This window comes from Amblyraja radiata, chromosome 31 (assembly GCF_010909765.2).
Source record: "Amblyraja radiata isolate CabotCenter1 chromosome 31, sAmbRad1.1.pri, whole genome shotgun sequence".
Classification (NCBI taxonomy): Eukaryota; Metazoa; Chordata; class Chondrichthyes; order Rajiformes; family Rajidae; genus Amblyraja; species Amblyraja radiata.
In genome coordinates, this window is record NC_045986.1 from 17458815 (window position 1) to 17473748 (window position 14934).

The 14934-nt window shown below is 44.3% G+C and overlaps 1 protein-coding gene across 8 annotated transcripts in view; it reads left to right on the top strand.

Moving 5' to 3' along the window:
* Nucleotides 1-14934, top strand: part of hspg2 (heparan sulfate proteoglycan 2) — a 365099-nt gene that overhangs the window by 92364 nt on the left and 257801 nt on the right. For all 8 annotated transcript variants that reach the window (XM_033047940.1, XM_033047944.1, XM_033047946.1 and 5 more), the window contains exons 2-3: nt 4178-4295; nt 6504-6581. In XM_033047940.1, coding sequence (XP_032903831.1) covers nt 4178-4295; nt 6504-6581 — 196 coding nt within the window. The remainder of the gene's footprint in view (nt 1-4177; nt 4296-6503; nt 6582-14934) is intronic.

Consider the following 14934-nt stretch of genomic DNA (forward strand, 5'->3'; position numbering starts at 1 on the left):
TCTGCCAGAGCTATTAACTGTACAATTTGAAAGACTGGTCAGACTTACTAATAACACAGTAGGTCAGAGTCTAAGATCTCCAGGCAACTCGCTGCAGTCTGTCCCAGGCCTCTTGTGCATAGTTGGCGGTACATTGCATGATGCCATTGCCCAAAGTGGGGCTAACTTGAGAGCAGTGCATGTTAATATTCGATTACCTTTTGTAACTTTGTCGGTGCCAGAAACGTGGCGACTCTTGTAAAATGCCAAGGTGAGGTCTGCTGTAAGATTTTGTTGGTTGCAAAACAAAGCATTTCACTGCACCTAGGTACATATGGCAATATATTATCATTAATAATAATAATAATAATAATGTCTTTATTTATATAGCACATTTTTAGTCAACTTGCATTGACCCCAAAGTGCTTCACACAATTACTTCCATACAGACAGGCAAAGGTGGGTGAAGTGTCTTGCCCAAGGACACACACAGGCAAAGGTGGGCGAAGTGTCTTGCCCAAGGACACAACGACAATATGCACTCCAAGCGGGATTCGAACCAGCTACCTTCCGGTTGCCAGCCGAACACTTAGCCTATTGTGCCATCTGTCGTCCATCATTGAGTAGAGTCCATGATTGGGCAGATCGTCCAAGGCCAATGGAATGATGTTTCCAACTTTTATAAACCAGGTCAAACAGAAGATTCTATGTGCTCAATAACTTCACTGTTTAATAAATTCACTGTTTCAGCTCCATAGGCACCATAAAATGCACATTTTAAGAATTCACCAGTTGAAATAGCTGGATAAATCCTGTCATGCCACAATATATTTGTGGATTTTGTCTGTTGTTCTTTTAATTGCCGATGCCAATTTGTAAACTTCTCTTCGTTTAAATGGGTGTGGATTGTAATAATCCTCCAATTTCTGGGCCACTGATGTAACGGAACACAAAATGTTGGAGTAATTCAGCGGGACAGGTAGGATATCTGGATAGAAGGAATGGGTGATGTTTCGGGTCGAAACCCTTCTTCAGACTGTTGTTCTTTTGAAGTCTGAAGAAGGATCTCGACCCGAAATGTCACCAATTCCTTCTATCCAGAGATGCTGCCTGTCCTGCTGAGTTACTCCAACATTTTGTGTCTATCTTCGGTTTGAACCAGCATCTGCAGTTTCTTCCCACACATGTAAATGGAACACTTGGCTTTTTGATCGGGCTCCAGATTAGTGAGCCTGAAGGATCACTTCTTGAATCTGGCAGTGCATGCATTTCAAGCCTTTGTATGGTCTCCCCAACAGGGGAGGGAGAAAAGAGAGAATGACCTGGGAGTGAGTCATCCTTCATTGTGTCTGAACACTGTTGCAGGGCAAGTGATCACCCAATTAACCTGGAGATTAACAAGGTTTTAAATATATGCTTACTCTTTATTGAAGACAAGCAACAATCACCTCATACAATGATGTCCTCGTATCACATGCACACAGCTCATTTACAGTCAGATACAGATTCGTGTGGTGAAGCTTCTTATTGTGCAGATGCTACTTGACTTCTGAAGAAGGGTCTCGACCCGAAACGTCACCCATTCCTTCTCTTCAGAGATGCTGCCTGTCCCGCTGAGTTACTCCAGCTTTTTGTGTCTACCTTCGTGCTACTTGACGTGCTTCAAGTGTTTCAAGCATACATTGTTCATGCTTTAGATTCTCAACATTCACTGTACTTTGCCTTCTACTCTGCTCCCTCCTGCATTTGAAGCACCGTCAAAGTCAGAAACATTCCTTCCATGTCTCATGCGTTTTACTTCCTCGGGAAGGGGTCTGATTTTTAGTCCGAGCTCCAGTGTTGAGCCCAGTTGTGGTTCTGAGGGTAACAGCAGTCAACAGATGGATCTGACAGCTCACTGCACCTGGTGCACTTGTACTTCAAAGGCCTTCAGAGAAGACGTGCTGTAACTCTAAACTTTATTTGGACGGGAACATCTCAGAGGAATAATTTTGAGTCTGCATGTCGAGAAATGTTGCGTGGATTTGCATTTTGCACGTTACGGCGTAGGTTCAGCTGCCTTTAAACATCCTGATCCTGACCCAGGTGGATACTCAGTGGTGGAGGATGCAAGGGTCACCCAACTGGATGAGCAGCCAGGGTCATAGATCATAGAGTATTGCTGCACGGAACCAGGCCTTCCAGCCCATCGAGTCTATGCTGACCATCAACCACACAAATACATGAATCCTGTTTTATTCTCCCCTCATTCCCAACAATTCCCCCAAGATTCTCTCACCAGTACTCTTTAACCAATAACTTGAAAGTCCTGAACCATTGATTTAGGGAAATGTGTTTAACTTCCCTTCCCACCACCAACAATCGCTGGGGAACTTAAATTCAAGTAATCAAATTAAAGAAAACTGGAATTAAAAATAACAGAAAGCTGGTCTGAGTAACAACAGTCATGAAACGATCAAATTGTTGCTAAAATCTCAGCTGACTCATTATTGCCCTTCAGGGGAGGAAGCTGCCATGTTTGCCCAAATTGGATTATTGTATTTGCGTGGTTGTAAAAGAGCACAGATTCGATGGGCCGAAAGGCCTGTTTCCGCTCTGCAATATCCTATGATCTCCATGACCCACCAGTCTGAACTCCTGCATTCATGGGTAATTAGGGAGAGACCAAAGTGATGGCGTTGCCAATGACACCCACGTACTGAGAGTGAAGACAGCACATAGCCTGACATTAAATGGGCTTCACAAACTAGCAATACCTGAATTTAAAGAAGTGCATTTTTATAAACACTGTTAAAGCTAATATATTAGGATGGGCCCCACCCTAGGCAGCCTTCCGGAAGATTGTGGATGTAATAGCAACAAAAATGACCTTAATTGAGCCATGGAATTCTCGGACACTTGTTTATGCGTTTATACTCTCTCCTGAGTGTGAAGGCAAAATTAGGACACGGGCAGCCAAACGCACAAAGCATACATGAATGGAGGAGTCGTATTGCATTTGTCTGCACTTTTGAGGTGTGTTTTAGTAGAATTTTGCTCTGCAGCTGTTGCTATGAATGACATTGGAGTGGAGCATTGGAGGATGGTTTAACAAACTGGCTGGGCTTTTCTAAACAGAACACATTGATTTAGACTGGCTCGCCATTTTGTTGTGATGGCTAGTGCTTGTAAACAAAATACCATAATTAAAGTCTGTGATGAAACTGCTGGCATGTTAGAATCTCAAACATACGATCACTCCATAGACTTTCAGGTTTGTAGGTTAATTGGCTTCGGTAAGCATTGTAAATTAGAGAGTGTAGTATGGTGCTAGTATATGGGGATCACTGGTCGGCGCAGACTCAGTGGGCCGAAGGGCCTGTTTCCGCACTGTATCTAAAAATGTGCAACATTCAAAGCTGGCCATTTGGCCCATCCTGTTCATGCTGGCTCTTTTCCTTAGACCTACAATTTTCCAATAGCTATGCAGGTTCTTCATTTTGAGGGTTATCCGAGTCCCTTTGAAAATAATGTCTGAATCACCTCCCACCTCCATTTCAGGGAGAGCTTTCCAACTCTCCAATAACATAAGGAAAATGTTACTTCGAGTCTCCCCTCTCTCTGTCACTGGCAATTTGAAAGCTGCAACCTCTGGTTGTTGACCTGCTCCCCACAGGGAATCATTATCTGCTCTTTCATCTTGACGACCTTTTATTAAGTCACCTCTGAGCTTCCTCAGTTCTGCTTTGAGATGCCCTGTTGTAAATGTGACTGGGAATCCACTGCTCAACCCTTCAAGCCATCTCATTTAAGTTGTAAAACTAGCTGTAATTTGTTGGCTGCGTTCAATAGGCCAACTACCAGAAAATAGAATAGCTGACACTATGGGGAACACATTGAGTCTGTAAATAACATGACATCCTGATGGAGAGAGCTGCCATTACATCTGTCACTCGAGTTATTTTCAGTGCACACGATGCATGATGGTGTCGGAGCATAAGGCAGGGTGGGCCAATTCACTGGATGTTTTCAAGAGAGAGTTAGATCTAGCTCTTACGGCTAAAGGAATCAAGGGATATGGGGAAAAAACAGGAACGGGGTACTGATTTTGGATGATCAGCCGTGATCATATTGAATGGCGGTGCTGGCTCGAAGGAACGAATGGCCAACTCCTGCACCTATGTTTCTAAAATGGCTTTTCCCCCCCTTTTGTCTGCAGACTGTGAACGCTTCGAAGGTTTTGGATGAAGTCTTGATTCCAGTGGATGCGGAGCTGGACCTGAGTCACCAGAGTTACCCAGAAGGATCTGATGATGAGGATTTCGGATGGTCTGCTGGTAGGTGGAGAGTAGTCAGTGGAAAGATGGACTGAAACGGCCATTACCACCAGAACGTCTTCTCCGTTCCCCACACATGCTGTATTGCAGCCATGAGATTAGTTTAGTTTAGTTTAGAAATACAATGCAGAAACATGCCCTTCAGCCCACCAAGTCTGCACCAACCAGCTAAACCTGCACGCTAACACTATCCCAAATTTGCAAATTACAATTTTTACCAAGCCAATTAGCCTACAAACCTCTACATCTTTGGAGTGTGGGAGGAAACCGTAGCTCCCAGAGAAAACGTGCGGTCACAGGGAGAACATAGAAACTCTGTACAAACAGCACCCCTAGTCAGGATCGAACCCGGGTCTCTGGCGCTGTACGGCAGCAACTCTACCGTTGCACCACGGTGCAGCTTCACTGGCCTGAGACTGAATGGGGCTTGTCCGTCTGGGTTAATAGTCACTTCCACAGTTATGAGAGAACTCCTCCGCCATAAGTAATGTCACAGTTCGGATTTGTGTGTCACCTACGGCCTGTACTCTCGGATGAGGGTACTGGGGAGGGAGTAAGCACCAGAGCTCAGGTTGGGCAGCACAGTGGCCTCCCATGTTGTAAGAAAATATAGTTACAGAATCTGCCATCCGCGGAGTGTGTCTAGGGTTGCCAACTTCCTCACTCATAAGTAAGGGACAAACGGTCAAAATAATGGACAAATTCCCACGGCAATTCGTTGACCGACTCGGTCGTGGCTGGATGAATGATGAGTTGGCCCGAGTGCCAGACTGCACACGTCGTGTGCAAAGTCCGGCACCCCATCCAACTCATGAACCGGTCATCAGTGGTGGTGTCGGCGGTAAGCGGAGTCCGAAGGTCGGACAGCTGGCCGGGCTGCCGACCGACGGAGCCACGGGCAAGGCACTGCTGCACTCCATGGGCTGCACTACGTCGGGACGGGAGAGGTGGGGCCGGACGTGGCGCTCCGACCCGACAGTCCCCTCGACCCAAGTAGTAGCAGTCAAATACGGGACAAGGGCGGTCCTGTATGGGACAAGCCAATTTAGCCCAATATACAGGATGTCCCGGCTAATACAGGTTAAGGATTGGCCTTTTACATCTCACCTTGAATCTAGTTCCAGCCACTCTTTAAAGCTGCCCCCTTTCCCTCTGCAAAATGGGTTGAGCAGCAACTTATAAGCACAATAATGTGCTTAATCCTCGCCTTAATGTGGATGACGTGTGCAATTTGGAAATGCATTTGAAAATCACTGGACAAATAATTGACAATGACAATTAGTGCACAAAGTGACCCGAATTTATCTGAGGAGCTCCGTGCACCCAAAGTGATAGTCAGAGACCTCAAAAGCCTGTTCCTTTCCCCTGCTTTGTACAATCATCTCTCGTTAAAAGACATTTGGACAGGTACATGGATAGCAAAAGTTTAGACGCATATGGCCAAACACGGGCATGTGGGAATAGTGTTGATGAGGCATCTTGGTCAGCATGGGCAAGTTGGGCAGAAGGGTCTGATCCCGTGCTGTATGACTCAAACCCTATCCCTCAGTTGTGCATTTCTCATTTAGTGTAGTTTAGAGATAAAGAGCGGAAACAGGCCCGTCGGCCCAGCGATCCCCGCACATTAACACTATCTTACACACGCTAGGGATAATTTACATTTATACCAAGCCAATTAACCTACAAACCTGCATGTCTTTGGAGTGTGGGAAGAAACTGGAGATCCCGGAAAACCCACACGGTCACAGGGAGAACGTGCAAATTCCATACAGGCTGCACCTGTAGTCGGGATCGAACCCAGCTCACTGGAACTGTAAGGCAGCAACTCTACCGCTGCCTCCATCCACCTATAACCCTCTGGCTTTACATTTAATTTGCCCATTCCTTATCTGACATCCTCTTTTCTTCTTTTCAGCTCCAGCTTTTGCCACTTTCTCCACCCATTTGCCGATCAAGTTCTCCCCCCCCCCCCCTCCTATATTCACCTATCACTTGCAAGGCTTTGCCCCACTCCTGTCTCTCTCTCTTCAAGCTTTCTCTTCCCGTCTTCAATCAATCACCCCAAACGTCATATTTTCCATTGCCTCCACACCCGTTGCCTGACCCACTGAGTTCCTCCAGTGCTTTGCTTCCATTCAAGATTCCAGCATCTGCAATTTCTTGCGTCTGCAGGAATTAATATCTTTGTTTTACTATTCCTTTGTACAGAGGGAAGCACTGATATTGAAGAGGGCAGCACACCAGGCATACCCGGTGAAATTCCAACTACCCCATCTAACAAAACAGGTAAGAAATTTGTTGGATGGTCTTGAAGCCCTCAATCATATTTTCTGTAAAATTGAAGCTGTCAGAACGGAAAAAAGATCTTGTGTTTGTATCGCATTACTGTGAACAAAGTGTCGCTTTATAATGAGTCATCTTGTGCTGCTTTATGATGCACAGTTCCATCATGTAGTCTTAGCAGATGGGTCAGTTGCATCTGCTCTCTGAGATAGCGTGATTAGAATCAGCTTTGGTGATGTCTCCAGTCCAAAGCCTTGTATCTCAATCAAAATCCGCATCCATCATAATTATATTCCTTAGAGTAGGAATGCAGAATGACTTTTTTTCTCACGTCAAGTGTTCAGATGATGGCTATGAATTGAATTTCCATTTTGTACTTCACGTCATCTGAAGATCACGCTGAGATTAGTGCCACGTATTACATTAGGTGCGTACCCCCATTCCACTGCGTACATAATAAGCATGTGTTGCATGTAATTGCTGCTTTGTGTGTCCATGTGAAAACATCTTCAGACTTGGCCTGAAGCTATTTAAATCGCATTCCTGCTAGGATAAAAAGTCCCGTGGAGACGAAGATTGAGTTTCGTTTCCAGCACCAGGTTGTTAACTCCAGCATGACACCATCGATCCCTGAGCACCCTTGACCTCCGGGAGCTAAATTTGAGGCATCCCACAACCTTGGGGTTCAGAGGGAGAGATAGATCGGCCATGAATTGATGGCCGAATGGCCTAATTCTACTCCTGTTCCTTATGACCTTGTGAACTAACCTTTTCCCTTCTGCCATTGCTTTATATTTATGATTCCTTCCACCGTTAAAAATACTCAGTGTTGCAGCTACACGCAAGGATTTGAGTGTACGATTCCACTGTGTTGCAGAGAGAGTGCAGCATCGTCTGTGATGCCATCTTTTGGCTGAGGAAATTAGCCATGGTCTTGTCTTTCTGTAAAAGCAAAGATGAAATGGGTTAAAACATCGGCCTATCTGGGAACATCCTTGCCTGAGGTCATCTGTTGCCGGCCCCGATTTGTCCTTAGTTCTTCTCTCGCTTCCAGTCCACCTACCCCACCTACCCCTCCCCACCACCACCACCACCACCACTACAATGTCGGAAGTAGGGATGTCTGAAGTCCCGACCTGAAACGTCCCAGCCCATGTTCTACAGAGATACTGTCTTGAGCCGCTGAATTACTCTAACATTTTTTTGAGTATCTATGAACTCGTTTCGACACAAAATGCTGGGAGACGTTTTGGTTCGAGACCCTTCTTCAGACTATGAAATGGGTTGGTTCTTTCCTGCTTTCATCAGCCAGCATGCATCCCCACTCGATTCACTAAAACTAATTAGTAGACCACTTGTTGTCAGTGATCGAGCTGTGGATAAGGTGGCAACTATTTAGGTTTGATAATATTTTAGCTGCATTGCAGTAAAGGCATGCTCGGAATTTGAATGGATTCAGTCATTCCATTCTTTCTTGCTGGAGATGAGGCAATGTGCGGAATCATGTGAGGACTACGTTGTTTTATTTCTGCTCACAGTGGGAGCTCCACATCCCAGCTGATGACAAATGGCCATTCAGCCAATCTCTCCCAATGTAACATTCCTGTGTTTTTCCCTCTGCTGCTTTGATGAGGAGACCTTGATCCACCTTGAATCTAGTTTCTGGAGTTCCTCCTCCAAGCAATCTTTGGAATTACATTGTTCTGGTCGTTTTTCTGAACGGCCCCATTACACAGCTTCCCTTCCTCTGAAAGCAGCCTCATTTAAAACCAGGCAGCCCTTTTGATTGAACCCGAGGGATGAAAGCACGTTGTTCATGAGAAAGAGAAGAGCCAGCAGGGGAAGAAATGTTGTGTGACGGCAGGCTTCGTTGAGCATCACATACCGTCCCTCTCCCTCTCTCTATTAAATATCAAGCGAGGAGCTGTGAGCCTTTGGTGTACACAGGTATCACTGATACAAGTGGTGGCTCGGATTCCAACCACAGTAAAAATTCCATGTGTGCAGTAATTCAGGAAGAATGCAATGTGCTCAGTTTCTTTAATTTGGGGTTTGGAAGCTGATTGAAATGCTTTTCCTTCATTATGGGGATGTATTTCACCCCGAGCCTTGCGGTTAATGTGGTCATCATATAATCGCTTTCACTCCCAATGCTGGCCGTGTTTGCTCCTCAGGAGGACTGCCTCTTGTAGTGTTGGTCAATTATTTATTGAGGCATTTAGTTACCTTTTTATGTTGTTTTTTTTACAAAAACCTTTAGTTTTAATTTGGTGGTGCATTAAAATCGAAAAGAGTTTAACATTCAGGGATGGAAAGAATATGGGAGGCAGAGGAGATATGTTTAACCTAGCATAATGTATGGCACAGACGTTGTGGGCTGAAGGGCCTGTTTCTTAGCTGTGCTGCTCTATGTTATAGGATAACAAGAAGTTAATTAGCTGGATAATCACAGAGGTCATCTGAGCTTCACTGTGAGCTGTGCAGGAGGGGGTCTTGGAGTTCAACAAGAACGCCAAGAACTGGGTTTGAATGTCACCATGTTGAAGGTCTGGCAGATAAACATCACTTGGATGAAGGACTGATGTTAACTGTTGCTATGGTGAAGAGTTGGTGTTGATTGTTGCTACAATGAAGCTCTGGGGTTGAATGTTGCTACGGTGAAGGCCTGGGGTTGAGTGTCGTTAGGGCGATGGGCTGGGGTGGAGTGTTACTATGGTGAAGGGTTGGCAGATAAACTTTGCTTGGGTGAAGAGTTGGAGTTGAGTGTTGCTAGGGTGAAGGGTTAGAGTGGAGTGTCGCTATGGTGCAGGCCTGGGGTTGACTGTTGCTATGGTGAAGTGTTGGAGTTGACTGTTGCTCGGGTGAAGGGTTAGAGTGGAGTGTTGGTAGGGTGAAGGGTTGGAGTTGAGTGTTGCTAGGGTGAAGGGTTAGAGTTGAGTTTTGTTAGGGTGAAGGGTTGGAGTTGAGTGTTGCTAGGGTAACAGGCTGGGGTGGAGTGTGTCTACGGTGAGGGAAAGGGAGTTGAGCATCACGGAAGAACAGGGACAGGAGTTGAGAGTCGCCATGACAAAGGATTGTGAGTTGCTAGTCAGTTGGAGGAAATGGAGCTGTAGACGCCATTAGAAAAACGAGACCACATAGAAGAAAGGCCTCATTAAATAGTTCACACGAGGGGATTGGGAGAATGACACAACAATATAAATGAGCCATGGGCCCGGGTACCGATCTGCAGTAGAGAGCTGGAGGCACTGGATATGAGGTTAGCTTTTGGAAGTAGATCACTATCTAGCAGACAGGAGCAGGAAACGTTGAATGACGGCTCTGAAATGGCATCTTGCTATACCAGAGGGTTGTCAAGGCTGCAACGTTGCTGTCTCAGTTTAATTTTAAAAGTTTTTCATGATAAACATTGTGCTGCCTGTGCCTGTTATCCAAGTTTAGACTTGGCAAAATTTGCAGTTATTTCTAACTCAGTTGATGTATTTGAACAGCTGGTCAGAGCTACACTGAAATGGTGGATTCGCACAGTGATGTACAAGATTTGTCCACAAATATCCCTACATTGTTTGGAGGCAGTCACAATAATACCTAAACTTTACTATCAACCTTTTCTGGCCAGTATGCTGGGATTATAGCATAAAGTTCACAGGTTAACAGCTGTTGAACTGGAACTCTATTCCACAATGCTGTCCGCAGCCTTCCCAAAATAGAGAATACTTTTAATGTATGAAGATAGACTGCGATTAGCAGACCAGGTCATTTTGTTTGGGGTTTAATGTGCTCAGGAATACCCAAAGTCAAAGGGATTGATGAGTGTACCTGAACACGAACCCTCAAGTGGTCCTCAAGTGTCTTCATCAGAACTTGCAGTTCAGATGGGGGAAATCTACTATTTTCTGGATCTAGCTGTTCTATTGACAGTAACATTTTCATAGTTGATTCTGTAACATTTTCATAGTCCCTGGGAGATTCTGTGTTTCAAAATAATAGTGGCAAGACCCCATTTTGTGAAATGTTTTCATCCCGGCTAGGGTATTGAATTTCATTATCACTTGATGCTGAACCACTGCTGATGAATGTGTGGGTATATAGCACCAGTCCTTTCACTGTCTAGCCAACTGTTAAAAGGACAAGATGTTGTTCTTATTTCAGTTTGAACTGATTCTAGTTCACTGAATTTCACTGCATTTGTCTTGTTCACTGAATTTCCCACATTTGCTGGTCGCCTTTGGCTCCTGTCCTGACAACAATTTTTTGGGTATAAAAAAAAGACCTGCTGAGTTACTCCAGCACTTTGTGTTATTTTGTGTAAACCGGCATCTGCAGTTCCTTGTTTTCTACGTTATTGGGTATAAGAATATAACATTATTCAGGTATTGGACAGGCTAGATGCAGGAAAAATGTTCCCAATGTTGGGGAAGTTGGGGGCTGTTGGGGGTGTCCAGAACCAGGGGGTCACAGTTCAAGAATAAGGGGTGGGCCATTTAAGACTGAGATGAGGAAAAACTTTTTCACCCAGAGAGTTGTGAATCTGTGGAATTCTCTGCCGCAGAAGGCAGTGGAGGCCAATTCACTGGATGTATTCAAGAGAGAGTTAGATATAGCTCTTGGGTCTAACAGAATCAAGGGATATGGGGAGAGAGCAAGAACGGGGTGCTAATTTTGGATGATCAGCCGTGATCATATTGAATGGCGTGCTGGCTCAAAGGGCCGAATGGCCTACTCCTGTACCTGTTATCTATGTTTCTATGTTCTAAGCTTGAAATCAGATTCCTCCTACTTTATGCTTCCCCTCCTCTTTCCCAGCACATCGATTCTCCTCGTTCTTCAACTCCGATCTCTTGTGCATTCTCCACTGTGGGCATCCTCTGCAGCTGGCTTTGTTTAGTTTAGTCCAGAGATACAGCACGGAAACGGGCCCTTCGGCCTACCAAATCCACAATGACCATTGACCACTTGTTCACGCTAGCTCCATGTTATCGTACTTTCTCATCATCTCCCTGCCTACCAGGGCCAATTTAGAGAGGTCAATTAACCTGCTAGCTGTCTTTATAAAACTCTATACTCTGTCTTCAGACATCTGCCCTCCCCCAAAGCCCTGCAAATATTTTCCTTTCCACCGTTTATTTAAGTCCCTATTGAACACTACAGTTGGGTTTGCCTACACTGCCACCTCCAACAGTATAGGCCAGACCCAAACCACCCCCTGCATTAGAAAAATATTTGTCATTTTTATTGGGGTTTTGTTACATGAGCAGTGCCTGGAACTGGCTGCCTGGTGGTGGTGGTGGTGGAAACAGGTACGAAGGTGGCATTTGAGTGGCTTTTACGTGGGTACATGAACAAGCAGGGAATCGAGGGAGATGGATCACATGTAGGCAGACGGAATTAGTTTAATTTGGCATCATGTTTGGCACGTACATTGTGGGCCGAAGGCCTCTTCCTCTGCTACACTGTTCTATGTACATCATTTTTGGTTCTTTTGCCATTTTTTGACCTTTTCAGGCCTCCAACTCTTGGTGGTTCCATCAATGGAAATTGTTTATTTGTTTATACCTAACAATTATTTGCTTTGGCTCAATGACAATTTTTATCTGAATATACGTCTGTGAGGATATTGGGACATGTTCTTCTGATTACTTAGTACTACCTTAAGTAGTCTCTTGGCATAATTAAAGAACACTGAATAAATTCAGTAAACAGAATAGTCAACTTTAGGCTTTTCCGGGAGGTTTGATGGTTGAAGGAGATCAGCCCTGTATAACTTGTCATGTTCTGTCTTATAGTTCATATACCAATATGTGAGCTACTCTGTAGGTCTGAAATGTAATGCAATCCACTGAAAGAAAACTGGGGCAGCAGGTTGGTACAGCGGTAGAGTTGCTGCCTTACAGCACTAGAGACCTGACTTCTATCCTGACCACAGGCGCTGTCTGTGTGTGTGGAGTCTATATGTTCTCCCCATGACCACGTGGGTTTTCTCCGGGTGCTTTGGTTACCTTCCTCACTCCAAAGACCTCGAGGTTTGTAGGTTAATTGGCTTTGGCAAAGACTGGAAATTGTCCCTAGTGTGTAGGATAGTGCTGCATACGGGGATCGCTGGTCGACGTGGACTCGGTGGGCCACTGTGTCACCACATTGTCAACTCTGCTTCTCTCTCTGTGCAGAAGATGCTGCAATGTTTCATGCATTTTCTGTTTTGTCCTGTCCATTCCTTGTCTGAGCCATTGTCTATTGAGATATAAATGAAATGTAGGATGGATAATTAAATTAATCTCTTAACACTGAGTTTAACAGTTCTTAAATGTATTTACTTTTTAAGTTACAATAAGTTTATGATTGAAAAGTTATGATTATTTATGGGCCTGTCCCACTTGGGCGTCATTTGCGCATCATTTACGTGACATCATTTACGTGTCATGACGCACGACGCACGCATCATGATGCGCGCATGGTGCGTGGTGACGTAGGCAGTGAAGCGCAGACGCACGCGGCGCCCGAGGATTTTGGGATGTAGGAAATCTTCGCACGCCATCTGCGTGACGCGCAAATGACGCCCAAGTGTGACAGGCCCTTTAGCTTTGAGGCTAGACAGAGGAGTAGTTAATTTGAAGATTGGTAATAAATCAGTCATTCAAGGTCAAGCCTGTTTGAGCAATTTTATTTTCAGACTTTGGCTTGTTTTCTCTGTTACTTGCTCCTCCCAATCTTCTGCCTGGACAATCAGGACAGAACTAAGCTAATGGCAGTGTAGGGAAAGGGTTTGTAATGCATTTGGCCTTTCTGTACAAGTCCTGCTGACTCATAGGCAATCTTGTGCGGCAGAATTATAGAAGGCAGTTTTCCATGGTAGAATTGCTTCCAGCACACTTTTATTATTGATATTGGTTTATTACTGTCACGTGTACCGAGATACAGTGATAACTTTGTTTTGCAGTTATCCAGGCTCGTCATACTATAGGGTGATTTCACGAAAGGTCACTGGAGCGTAAATCCCCACTCACGTGACCGAAAATTTTAACTGGGGGACAAGCGTCACTTCCGGTACATGTTAGTGAATGGGAAAACACGCACTTTCACACCCGTTAAAAACATCGAAAACGGCCAGTTTTTGAGCTGCAATTAAGTGAGCTAGTCGGGGTGACCGTGAGGAACAGCTACTTAAATTTACAGTCCAAAAAAAAGATAGAAACTAAGGTAAATACAAGAGGGAGCTGAAGGTGTAAAAAAGGCGGAAGTGCTAGCGGACTTTTTTCTTGGAGATTTAAAGATCCAAAATATCGGGAATTATCGCGTTTGCTCGCTGCATTTCATCAAAAGTGGCATTATTGACTTTTTATCTTTATTCATTTGTTATATGAAAAGTATTAAAAGTTAGAAACCCGTCAGTAAAATTGCAAAATCGCCCATGGTTCTCGGGTGGGTTTTAACATGCAAAATGAACACGCTTCTGAAGCTCCATTCACCATTTAAATAATCGTAAACTCTCAATGCGTTTGGAAATCAATTTTACTGAGATGCAAGCTTACGATTATTTAAATGGTAAATGGAGCTTCAGAAGCGTTTTCATTTTGCATGTTAAAACCCACCCGAGAACCATGGGCGATTTTGCAATTTTACTGACGGGTTTCTAACTTTTAATACTTTTCATATAACAAATGAATAAAGATAAAAAGTCAATAATGCCACTTTTGATGAAATGCAGCGAGCAAACGCGATAATTCCCGATATTTTGGATCTTTAAATCTCCAAGAAAAAAGTCCGCTAGCACTTCCGCCTTTTTTACACCTTCAGCTCCCTCTTGTATTTACCTTAGTTTCTATCTTTTTTTTGGACTGTAAATTTAAATAGCTGTTCCTCACGGTCACCCCGACTAGCTCACTTAATTGCAGCTCAAAAACTGGCCGTTTTCGATGTTTTTAACGGGTGTGAAAGTGCGTGTTTTCCCATCCACTAACATGTACCGGAAGTGACGCTTGTCCCCCAGTTAAAATTTTCGGTCACGTGAGTGGGGATTTACGCTCCAGTGACCTTTCGTGAAATCACCCTATATATAAGTATGTCAGGCAGTGTTAAAGAGAAAATAAACAGAGTGCAGAATATTGTATTACAACTTCAGAGAAAGTGCAGATTTAAAAAAGTGCAAAGGTTGCAACAAAGTAGTTTGGAAGATTAGGAAATTCATCACCAGCGCATGACCGGTCTGTTCAAGAATCTGATAACAGAGGGGAAGAATTGGTGCCATCAAATCTGCGGGATCTGTACAAGATCATTTGGATCGAGCATTTGAGAGGAGGAATATTCAACTCAGAATGATTGGATTTTGGATGAAGCCAGGACATTATACATGTCTTTA